This window comes from Harpegnathos saltator, unplaced genomic scaffold (assembly GCF_003227715.2).
Source record: "Harpegnathos saltator strain DR-91 unplaced genomic scaffold, Hsal_v8.6 scaffold237, whole genome shotgun sequence".
Taxonomy (NCBI): Eukaryota; Metazoa; Arthropoda; class Insecta; order Hymenoptera; family Formicidae; genus Harpegnathos; species Harpegnathos saltator.
Window position 1 is genome coordinate 458,581 of NW_020230025.1, and position 12,500 is coordinate 471,080.

Below are 12,500 nucleotides of genomic sequence, written 5' to 3' on the forward strand. Positions count from 1 at the left end.
TGTATTCTCTTTCCACGTTTCTTCCCTCCTCTCCCCCCCCCCGCTCCCTCCTGTCCCTTTGTCACTCCGCGCGCTACGCTCTACCCGAGAAAATTGGCACGCGTCGTCCGGAGGGTGGGAAAAGGTAGGCGCCGCGTTGCATGCGCGTCGTCGCGGATTTATATTCGCTCGTGTAATTTTTGCGCAGCGCGATCCCGCGACGAAAGTCTTGCAAGGGTCGCACGTGCGATCGATTCGCTTGTCGCGAGCCCGTGCGCGATCTCTCACCTTGGACTGTATTTCAATTTTCAGTAGTTTCTCGACACTCGACCTTCGGAATTTTTAATATATCCAAAATATGCGCGGCGAGTTATATCGCAAATTATTTATCCGCCATCAAATACCGGCGTTCTTTTGCGTAGAGCCAAGGAATTCGCGAATACACGCGGCGCGGTGTATGGGTGTGTGCGCAACACCGACAGGCGGATAACACTTGTCCGGGAGCTCTTGAGGGAATCAGAATTCCGATTTTCCGGCGGAATCGGAATTCCGACCGCGCGCTCGCGCGTCTCCTCGTCACTCGCGCTAACGTTATCGGCAACTCGGCGTGTTTCCGCGACAACGAAAAAAAACAAGGGAAAGGACGAGAGAGAGAGAGAGAGAGAGAGAGAGAGAGAGAGAGAGAGAGAGAGAGAGAGAGAGAGAGAGAGAGAGAGAGAAAATCTACGCAACGAGGATTTTTGAGATTCGTTTTACGACGTTTTACGACGACACAAAATAACAATTCCGTCGACGGCGGAACTTACGTTCTCGCCATCTTCCGCTCTGGGTTTGCCACCTTCGGCGCTCCTTGTCTCTCCATCACCCCCCCTTCACTCTTTTATACTTCCTTTTTCTGTCTATTTGCTTCCGGAGAACCGGTCTAAATCACGCCCGGCCTTGCTATCGCGACGGAGGAGGGACGACTGGATTTATAGTTCACACGGCTTCGCGACGGTCCAGAAATCTCGCACGATGTGAATAATTTCGGGTGCACGTGTTTCTACGTACGTGCGCACGGAGCGGGCGTACATTTCTCCGGGGGTGTGTTCTCGGCGATTTTTGAGTCGCTCTACGCGAATCGGCTTCCCAGTGAAGCCGCCGCATAAAAACAAGCGGGTAAAAACGCCGCGGCGGTTTTGTTTAATCCTCGCGCCTCGATCGGGGATCCGTCGATCTTCTCTTTTTCTTTTTTTTTTTTCCTTTGCCCCACAGAGAGCGTCCGCGATATTCCGCGCGTGTGTGCCGCACTCTCGCCACTTTCCCGATAGCATACCCGGGAACCGCCATTAACACACGCTAAAAGCGCGCGCGCGCGCGGTCGGCCGCGCGCGCTTTTTACACGCGCGCATATCAAATCAGGATCGAATGGAGTGCGCGAACGGGCCGGGGGCAGGTCAAAGGCCAAAGCGCGGCTCGAAATATCGCGGATTCTGAAACGACGAAGCAGCACAGATATATCGGCACGGTGTCGCATCAGCTGGAGTTTCAGCCTGAGTGACGCGACGCCATAAAGTTGTCTAAATACCAGTTTGCACTTCTCATTGACTTCACCGAGAGCCTTCGAGGACGTCTTTAATAACGTCGGCGCCGAAGACGAGCCGATGCCCTCTGAAATTTTATCGACCTCTAGGACGTGTCCCCTAACCCTCTTCCCCTCCCCCCCCCCCTCCGGCAGCCCGCTATAAATTACGAGTTTTTATTCGGAGCTCGCCCCACGACGAGAGGAGGACGCCTCGACAACGAGGACGACTTCCACGAGCCGGAGCAGCATCGGGATACGGCGTGGCGGGTGGCTGTCGGGGTCAGGGGGAGGGGACTGACGAGGGGATGAAGATGTTCACGTTGAAACTGCAACGACCACAGAATTCTTGCATGCGGCGGAATCAGGACTGCTGACCGAGCTCCGTAACTGAATGCACCTGCTGTTATACGCAGGGCGCACACATGCAGACTCGAATCGTCGATATGTACCGTCTCGCGATGTACTTTACACACACACACACGCACACACACACACACACACACATAGACACAGCAAGCAGACCGACAGCAGGCAGACCCACGGACGCACACGCGCGTAACGTAACATTCTTCCGCGAACACGTGCGAAAGAAAATACGGCAGCAGAGCTCATTTTCAATTTGTTCCCGTCTATCCGAGAAATCGAGAGCGCAGCTCGCGCTCCTGCCGCGGTCCTGCCTCCAGCCGCGAGCATGCTGCGAATCTGTGCTCGGCGACGGCTACGGAAAAAGAAGACAGCTCGAGGAATCGCGCTCTCCGCGTGACGGAGAGCGCGCCCGGCTTTTGCGTTCCCTCGTCTTCCATTTCAGAGATCTCGCAGAGGAGGAGCCGTGAGGACTCATGCTTAATTCCTAAGTCGTAAGTTGAGTATCTTTGCAGGTGCAACAGCTGACCTGCGTGTGGACCTGCTTGGACTGCAGTTGTCGAGATGATGAGGCAACGTTGACGCGCACATTGCACCCCCGGCCGCGCGCTGATACGCGCGGGGGTTTAACCCTTTATATTCCGAATTAACTTACCTTATTAAATTTTTGTGTAATTAAATAGCCTTATGATTAAATTGTAAGCTGGCATTTACAGGTACCGACGGAAATGTCGAGTAAGGAAACGCAGGAAAAAAGTTCAGAAACATATGAACACTTAGCGGCACTTTCAAGTACCTTCAGGATATAAAGGGTTAATCGTTAGAAACTGGAAGAAGCAGCGCTCGTCGAGAGTCGCGCGGGAGATACGAGAGAGAAAGAGAGAGAAAGTTTCTCTGCCTCTTTCTCTCTCTCTCTCTCTCTCTCTCTCTCTCTCTTGGACGCCATGCTCGATTTTAGTCTCTGTTATTATTGTCGGATAATCACTAACGCCAAACTGGCTTTCACTCACTAACGTGCGCAACGGTCGCTAATAACGAACAGGTCCGAAACCTCGGCGAGGGCGGCAACACCTGCCTGGACTCGCCGGCGCGCAAGGCCGATTTGCACAAGCCGTGCGGACTGTATCCCTGCCATCGACAGGGCGGAAATCAGGTACAATAGACATTGGCAGCGAGCAAGGAGAAAGCCCTCGGTCCCCTCCCAGGCGCTGTGATTGTGTCGTGCCGTGCCTAGCGCGGAACGCCTGTCAGTGCTTGACGCGCGAGCTCACCGTGTGTGTGTGTGTGTGTGTGCGCGCATTCGCGATCGCTCTGAGAGAGACGGAAACGCGATTTTCGCCGTCGCCGCGAGCGCGGTTCGAAGTTTCTTCTCAGCTCGGTTCGGCGCGTCGCTCGGAGAGACGCAGTTTTGCATCTCGAAACACCGACGACCGTCTCGCAGGATCGAGAGCTGGCGGCCGCGCTTTGTCGCGTCACGTCGCGCCGTCGAAATCGATAGCTCCCGCGGAGAAAGGAAACAAGCGGCGCTGGAAAGAGAGCGGAGACTGTCGTTCTGTGGGAGATTATAGCCCGGGACTGCTCAGACGTCTCTGACGAGCTGGGGCTGACGCGTCTCGCGATGAAAATAAGAAGCGCCGGGAATGGCGGGGGAGGCGGCGGTGATTTGGCGCGAAACGATCGTCCGAAATCACGACGCGCCGCGTCGTCGACGCCGTGATTGGCAGGCGAGAATAAGAGTCCCGCGAAGGCGGGAGAAAAATGACAGCGTGATCGCGCGCTTCCGCGCGGAGCATCGTCTGAAATTCCGACGAAGCCGACGAGCGAGCGGTCGAAATCGCGCCGGATTGTCCGGACTCGACGAGTCGTTTAGATTCGGACTCCACGATACTACGGCACTCGATATCATCATTCCGTCGCTGGAAACGCGGGATCGTTTGTCGCTCGCAGCCGCAGAATGACAGTGCTTGTTAGCGGTCGCGAGCCGTATTCGGCCTAATTATTATCGTATAATAGTCGCGCGCGCGCGCGCGCGCGAACACGCATAGAGAGCGGGCAATTCCGCGCGCGCGCGCTCGCGCGCGCGGCGGCGAAGCTAATCGCAGCTACATACCAAATTACTAGAAAATCGAGTTTCCGTCTCATCGGCGATATCGACCCACCCCGACGGGAGGAGCCCGCGAGAGATTGCGGCCCTCTAATCGCGCGAGCGAGCGAGCGAGCGAGCGAGCGAGCGAGCATGCGAGCGCGTTCGTTCGTTCGTTCCATGTGCCATGTGCGTTCGCGCGCTTCCAGCTGCTTGGATTCTCGTGTATGAACCGCGAGACCGTGCGAGAGGTAACCGTGCGCGATCGCGCACGAAATGAACCGCCGGTGTGCGACCACACGAGGTCGGCTACAAACGCTGGTCTTTGCCCCGGCACTAATCGTGTGAAATTCTCTTGAATTCTCAACGCAGATAAGGCAGGTCGCTAGCGGCATATGTATAGACTCGCCCGGGAAATCCGAAGACTTGCATCAGCCGGTGGGATTGTATCCCTGTCACCGCCAAGGCGGCAATCAGGTACACGTGTGTGACGGAGCCGCGAGAGGGAGTTCTCTCTCTCTCTCTCTCTCTCTCTCTCTCTCTCTCTCTCTCTCTCTCTCTCTCTCTGTGTGTGTCTCTCTCTCTCTCTCTCTCTCTCTCTCTCTCTCTCTCTCTCTCTCTCTCTCTCTCTCTCTCTCTCTCTCTCTCTCTCTTCTCTCTCTCTCTCTCTCTCTCTCTCTCTCTCTCTCTCTCTCTCTCTCTCTCTCTCTCTCTCTCTCTCTCTCTCTCTCTCTCTCTCTCTCTCTCTCTCTCTCTCTCTCTCTCTCTCTCTCTCTCTCTCTGTCTCTCCCTCTCGTTGAGCTAAAACAATGAATGATTGATCGGTGTGACGAATTAACCCTTCTCCGGGGAGGGGGAGCATCTCTAAATCGGCGGTCTGTTCGGTGAAGGTGATGGGGCGACAGATGCACGAGGGGGACTTTTAACACACACGGGATCTGTCGGCGGGGTATCTTCCGCGACCACGTTTCCACGGGGAGAGGTCGCGCGCGATCAGTACACAAGTCGATCCTCCCGACTAACCTCGCTCGCGTGCACGCTGACTCGCCGCTAATCGCGCCGCGTTTCGGCGCAATTAGCAGCGTCGCTAATCTGGTGCAGGTGCTCATCAATCCACATCCCCGCTGCCGATCCACCTAATCAGCCAGCCCTCCGGCGCGGTGACCTAAATCGGCCTGCCTTTTGGCGCGCTCACACCACACTGCGGATTATCGTCATTTCTTACGTCGATATCCGCGCCCGTTGACTTCGATCCCGCCTAATGCGTGCAACGTAGCCTGATTCGCGCGGCGTTGAAAAATGCATCTCTCGGCGAGATGAGTTCCCGCGACGAGTTCCCCTAGCTCTGCGTGCCGGCGGAAAGTATCGGGGAAATCGAAGGAGCCGTTGATACGAAAAGAGCTGTGCAATAGCTTTCTCTCGTAGAGTCCCCGCGAGAGACGAGGGCGATAACGCGGCCGGGCGGCCGGAAGGCGCCGGAGGAGACGCGCGGGAAACGGCCGAGTCGGGCGTTGAAAAATTCACGCGATCCGGCGCGGCGCGGCGCGGCGCGGCGCGCCGATGTGTGTAAAAAAAAACGTAACGCCGGCAATCTCGCGCGGCAGCGAGAGCGCAAATCGCGGTAAATTCGCGCTTTATCTCGTGTCTTGCACTCGTTCGGTCGCGGCGCGCGCGGTCTGTTATTAAAGCCACCCACACGGAACGCGCGCATCCGCGCGACGCGACGCGACGCGACGCGACGCGACTCGGCTGTTGCCGCCGCCCGTGTCCACCGACGACACACACGTGCGCACACGGAAGCGTTTAACAACCGTGGCGACCGGTTACAACCAAAAACACAATCAGTCGGTGCTTGCTTAGCCCGGTAAAGCGCCGCTTTAATTTAGCTGTTTGCCCTCGCAATTAAGCCGCGGTTTCACGGCAATTACGCTTTCGGTCGTCGCCCGGCTGACGCTGATAAAGTCACAGCGAGCTGCCACGTTGGTTTCCTCCCTCCCTCCTCCCTCCCTCCTCCCCTCAGTCCCCTCAGTCCCTCTCTCCACCGCCGCCGCCGCCGCCGATTCGCAGATCCGGGATCGCCCGCGATCGCGGATGATGGAAGATGAATAATCATATCGCGCATCGGATGGAAGGCGAGTGCATCGCGGGAGATAGCCGTTGCGGTGACGGCTCAGGCCGGCCGATTACAATGCGGATCCGGGCGGCGTCGTGCGTGTATGGAATTATCATCGGCATTATGCGCTCAGGGATCGCGCTTGATATGAACGTCACGCTGCAATTATCGGCGTCCGTGAGATAATACACGGAAGTGTACTCTCGCGAGTCGACAGGTGCAGCCGCGCTAGTGTTAGTGCGCAAGCGCGCTAGTGCGGTAAAAGCGTAAAAAAAGCGGCGCGATCAGAAGCATGCGATGAAGAAGAGGCGAAGAGTTGTGCATCGTGGAGCTGGAGCGTTGTTGCACGCTCCGACTCATGAGAGTCTCAGGCAAAATGGAACGCGCGGGTCGTGCATGGCTAATGATGCTTGATGACGCATGTGCGCGAATGCTTGCTTCTCGTTATCCCGCAGCCTCGCTGTCCTCTAATTATACTTGTAAAGCACTCGAAGACACTATATTGTCGAGCCGACGCGACGGCGATGGGCGATTCTGACAGCCCGTATTCCGATTCATCGTCCGCCCCATCGAGCCCCGCGATAATCACCAAACGACGCGCATCGCCTCGCTCCGTTCGCGTGCCTGTGCCGCGTCGTGCGTCTCCTGAAAGAAAGTTAATTAACCGTCGCAACCGGCCGGTCAAGAGAGCCGGAAACGAATTTGCAATATTATCTGCAGTCGGAGGGAGAGCCTGATGGGCGACGCGCGAGCGCGAGCGAGCGAGTGACCGACTCTCGTCGGCTCGTTCGTTGTCAATTTCAGCCGGCTGGAATTGCACAAACAAGCACTCGGTCGGATGAGTGCAATTTCGAGGGCCGGCCGAACTCGATTATCAACGATCGCCGCTCATTATGAACGTGGATCGCTTTGACGCGCCTACTTGGAAACACGCCGCGTCGGCTTGGCGCGGCGCGATACGGCGCGATGCATCGCGCCGCGGTGAATAACCGTTGGCCGCGGCCAATTGTCGGGACATGTTATTTTACAAGCGACGCGCGTAATCGATCGGCCGTTGGCTGCGTTAGACCGCGAAAATTCGCGTCCCGAATTGTGCCGGCCGCGACTCTTCTTCTCTGCCGCCGCGCCGCCGGCGCACACACGAGAGAGGAGGAAGGCACGCACACACAGCACGCAGCATCGCGCGGCGCGATGCTGCGGATTATAAACGCGCGCGCGAGTTTCTCGCATCCCCGCGGCAGGGAAATGACGACTCGAACGCGTCGTCGTCGAAATGTCTTCCCTCCGTCGTCGGCACCGCGCGGAATTCTTCTCTCCCTCGCGACGCGGTGTCTGTCAGAATCGCCGGCTCGCAGGCAAACACGCGCGTCGTCGAGATCCCGGACGCGCTAATCGAGATCGTTTATCGCAGTACTGGATGCTCAGCAAGACGGGCGAGATCCGGCGAGACGAGTCGTGCCTGGACTACAGCGGCAGCGACGTCATCCTTTATCCTTGCCACGGTAGCAAAGGGAATCAACAGTGGATCTACAATCCTCAGGTAATCCTCACGTCTCGAACGTATTTCGCCGATTTTTGCCCGACGCGTTGCGTGATTCGGCTCGCGGAACACCGAATCGCGATCTCTCGCGAGCTGAATCTCACGAGCTGGCGGATTTTTTCTTTTTGATCGGACAGCTCTCTCTCTCTCTCTCTCTCTCTCTCTATGATTCTCTGCAATTTCAACGAGTCTAATTGCGAGATTAGATTTCTCGAGTCTGTCGCGCGCTGTTGGACCGGGAAGAAAAGAAAAAGCGAAGCAAGAGAAAAGGAGGAAACTCGATCGGAGGTCCCGGTATTTTTATTTTCAGACTAATCACATCAGGCACGGCAGCAGCGACAAGTGTCTTGCGATCACGGAGAGCAAACAGCAGCTGGTGATGGAGGAATGCTCGCCGAACGCGCCGAGGCAGAAGTGGTCCTTCGAGAATTACGACCCGTCGAAGCTGTGATACCGCGCCTTCTCGCGCCGTCATTCGCACAATCTCGGCCAAGGCTCCGAGCGCGTCGCCGGAAACTCCTGGCTGCCGGGCAAACGCTACTCGATCGCCAAGACCCGCTTCGGCAGATAAATCACCGACGGCGAGGCCGGCGAGGTCACGGGATCCCGTCGTCGTGTCTCGGCCGCCACCCCCGAGTTGGTCCGCCGTGTCCCGACGAGATCGCCACGGACGATCGCGAATCCAGCTGGTGCAATTTCTCGACGCTCGGCGTATCGCGCGCGAGCCCTGCGCGAGCGGAAATCGAAGGGAAAAGGGCCCGTGTCGCGAGCGCCTCTCCACCGAGATCAACCGGCGCGGACGGATAAGGGCGAGACGACGACCCAGCAGACGACGACGACGACGACGACGAAGAGCGGCGGATCGCGATGCAACGAAATTTACTCGCGAGAGGACAATATGCTTAGGGAATTTTTTACTCGAGAGGGACGCAGAGAGCGCGTTTAAGGTTAAATTATATAGATTAGACATATAACTCTCCGATGAGCGAGGACGCGCGGTGGCTCAGACCGCGATCGCTTCACTTCTCTACGTCGTATAGTCCTAAAGAAAAGAAGAGGAGGAGGAGGAGGAGGAAGAAGAGGAAGCTGAGAGTTTTATCGCGAGCAAGAGACAGAGACAGATCGAGGACGACGGCCGGAGAGGATCGTGAGAACGAACGTGACTGTATCGACCGCAGCGCGCAGACGACGTCTCTCGATCGTCACTTTCGTTCGCTGGTCGTCGGCGCTTCCGCGAGGATCGAAGCGCGCGTCGCGATCCTCGCGAGAAAGAGAGAGCAGCGAATCGTCGTGTCGCGATCGTCTGGCCAGACGGCGAGCGGCGCTTCGCTCCTCTGTCCGTCTTCTCGGCTGTCCCGGTCAGCAGCGGCACATCGGCAGCTACGATGCTCTCGTGTCCGGCATTTTCCGCCGGGGCGTCATCGCGGCGAGTCTGAAAAATGCGCAGCGCGACGGTCTCGTTGCCGGTCCTTTTAGAAGACAAGTCAAGTGCCAAATTTTGCAATATTCTCATCCCGAAGTCGCAGCGCGCCGTCGCCGCGATTAACGTGGCGAGCACGTAGCTGGCGCGCCGCTCGAGAGAACTTGTACTCGCGTGTGCCGAATGATTTAAGGAGATCGTATTAGGCGATATATCCGCGCGGTCGAGCCCTTCCGTTCGCTTTTTTCTTTCTCTTTCTCTCTTTCTCTCTCTCTCTCTCCCCCTCTGCCAGAAAACGCCACCCATGGGAGAGAGAAAGAGAGAGAGAGAGAGAGAGATAGAGAGAGTTGCCGCGATGTTCGGAGGGAGTGCGACAAGAGTTACGGCTCCCTCGACGCGCCGTTGCGTTAAAATAACTGCGTTATTCTCACGCAACGGCCCGCGCATGTGTCTAATCGGACTCTATCGCCGACCCTTCATCTTCGGGGAAGTCGTCGGCCCCGGATGAAGTCGGGCCGGCGGGAGACTGCGCGCGCGCCAGCGCCAGCCGGCCGGAGACGAGAACGATTCCTCCCGACTGGCCACTTCAGCAGCGCGCAAACACGTATACGAAATGTCTCGAACGTACGCTGCACGGAGAAGGAGAGATCTCAGCTCGGCTGACTGAGCGGGGACCAGGTGGAAGCTCGGTGACGAGGAATGCTGCCGCAACGCCGAGACGCGTGCGTCTGAGCGTTCGGGGGTGCATTGCACCCCGTGAGAACTTGTCGCGGGGATCCTTCTGCTCCCGCGAAGCGAGTTTCCGTCTGCTCTTGTCTCTCCCGTGCGAACATCATCATTCCACACGTCGGCTCGGAAGTGCGTCACGCGTCGCGCAGTCGACGATTCGACCATTCGCCGCGCGACGATGGCACTCGTCGCGATCGCCCGTTGCTCTCCCCTTCTCTCCCCCTTTTTCTCATCTCTTCTCGCATCACCTCTTCCGAAGCGAGTCCTCGCGCGAAAACGGCGCGACGACGGCATGAGGGAGAGAAGGACGAGGACGGCGACTTACGTTTCCATCGACGCGACAGAGATTGTATTTTTTCTGTTGTTAGCTTTTAGTTTTAGAATATTCGCGTAAGGTAATCGCGTAGGGGTGGAGGCAAATAAAGAGCGACGAGCGGGAGGTGCTGCGACGGGGAGGAGAAGCTGCGAAAGCACATTCCGAGGAGGCACACAGAGGCGACTCTCGTTCGATTTCGTTTGTACATTCGTGTAAGATACGATGTCTTGATGCCAGTTCAGGATATAAGTACCGCCTAAGTAGATGAAATAAGGACCCGCGCGGACACGCGTGCGCGAGTTGCCGGTCCGCGCGAATTCGTCGGCGAGACGCTTCGACGCGGCGACCGTCGATGGCTCGTCAGCACACGTGAGCCCGCCGCGCGAAATACTCCGCGAACAGAAGAAGAAGAAGAAGAAGAAGAAGAAGAAGAAGAAGAAGAAAAAGAAGAAGAAGAAGAAGATGAAGAAGAAGAAGAAGAAGAAGAAGGGTACGCTCTTTAGGGGATTGTGGCTCTTTTCTGGAAACTTTAACTACATATCGCGTATCGGTACCGGAGACCGAGCGGGGGCGTGGGAGTAAAAACGTACACACAGTCTTCGTATAAGGATAAGGAACGCGCGAAAAACGATCCGACGGACACGTTAGTCCTCCAGTCGGCTGCAAAACGCGCACGTTCACGCGAGACGTCCCTCTCCCGGAGGAGGATCTTGTCCTTGCAACGAACGCGAGCGCGCCACTCCAGACGATCGTTCCTTCCGCTCCGTTTTCGCGGACTCGTCCAACGCGCCGGAGGCGCGATCCGTCAACACGATTTCTCTGCGTGCCAACGAAATCGCAAGTATCAGCCGTGCACTCGCGCACACAGACTCTGCGTCTCTCGTGAGAGAGAGCTTCGAAGACGAGGTATAAAGGACGGTTGTATCCCGTCGCTCGCAGGTCGTTCTTGTCAAACGACAGCCTCTCTTCGCAGCCTCTCGTGAAGAGCGCTCAGTCTGTGCGCACGAGTCTACGGCGCCAGCCGGACGGTCGTCACTTTCGCGAAGACGTTTGTCCGTGTCATCGTTCGTTCGTTTTCTTCTTTTTTCCTTTTCTTTTCCCCATTCCATACGGAGTTCCATCTCGCGATGCAATTTGAGACATATCTTCCCCTTCGCTTGGAGAACACACACACACACATACACACGCCTTTCCCTTCTTCGTTGAATTCAAATGCAGGAGCGACGTTCTCTCGGGCGAGAAGAATGGCGGCGCAGAGTCGTTTTCCCGTAGAAGAACCCCGCACGGAGACGCAGAACGTATTTAGAAGCACGCGCGAATCGACGCGCAACTCGGAAAGACGCGTTCGGGAGTTCCTTGCGAGCAAGGGTAAAGGGAGAAGGACAGAGAGAGGTGTACGAGTGCGTGCTTAATTAGATATGTCTCTAATTAGCGGTTGTCTAATCTTAGGGATAAAGGAATCTGTGGAGGCCGCGGTTTTGCCGATCCGCGAGGCATCGGAGGAGTCGTTGCGTACGCGAGGAAATGCGATTATGGACGGAGAGCGGGATAATAATCCGTTTCGCAATCCGTCGCAAGCGGATGCGCGCGCGCGGATGGTTTTACCGGGACGCGAGAGAGAACAAGTTTATACAGATTATATATATATTATATATATATGACATTTTCTACATTTGGTAAGGAAGTTGCATATCGTGAGGGAGAGAGGACGATGGATAGTAATAGTTAAAAAAGAAAATAAATAAAAAGAAACGATAAACGTGAGTTAGCGCGACCGCCGCGCCGCGGCCGCCGCGGGACGCGCGCGTTTAATTAATGTAATATCGAACGTGCCTTATTTCGTGTATATATGAATATTATTATCATAATTATCATTACTATATACGAACCTCTATCATAACGTGCAAGTATTTGTGTTGAATAAATCGATGTTGTTTTATGTTACCGACGCATCTCCGCCAACCCGCCACGCCGAGCGACTCGCGCTTAATCCCGATCTCAGCGTCTCGAGCGCGCAGTCTGTGAGCGCTGTGTGAGAGCGATCGTACCTTAGGAATAACGATCAGTCGCCTGATGCTCGTCGCGCGTAACTGCGCACGACGCGAGGGTCCTGGCCGCTCAAGGACGCGCGAGGCGTTGCGCGCGAGGGCCGCTTTGTCGGGAAAGTATAAATAGTCGGCTTTCCCCCGACGGATGGATGAAACGCCGCGTGGAAACGGGGCGTGACACAGTCACAGTCAGCCTTGACCCGATTCCGCTCGCGCCCACGAGTCCCGGCCGGGTTTCCAGGAGCAAGGTAAACAACGTCAGGGATCAATAATCACGCCGGAAAAATCTGCCAACGGAGTCTCGCGCGCGAGGATGGCGTCGTCGCTCTGCGGGCCGCGGCTCAC

The 12,500-nt window shown here is 56.5% G+C and overlaps 1 protein-coding gene across 4 annotated transcripts in view; it reads left to right on the forward strand.

Annotated features, from left to right (window-relative positions):
* Pgant9 (polypeptide N-acetylgalactosaminyltransferase 9) overlaps positions 1-12,051 on the forward strand; it is a 265,832-nt gene extending 253,781 nt beyond the window's left edge. For 3 of the 4 annotated variants that reach the window (XM_025298772.1, XM_011143673.3, XM_011143670.3), the window contains exons 10-12: positions 2,949-3,059; positions 7,514-7,642; positions 7,953-12,051. In XM_025298772.1, coding sequence (XP_025154557.1) covers positions 2,949-3,059; positions 7,514-7,642; positions 7,953-8,093 — 381 coding nt within the window. In that variant the 3' untranslated portion in view covers positions 8,094-12,051. Of the gene's footprint in view, positions 1-2,948; positions 3,060-4,361; positions 4,467-7,513; positions 7,643-7,952 lie in introns of all 4 variants that reach the window. The other variant, XM_025298773.1, reaches the window with a different exon arrangement.
* The last annotated feature ends 449 nt before the right edge of the window (positions 12,052-12,500 follow it).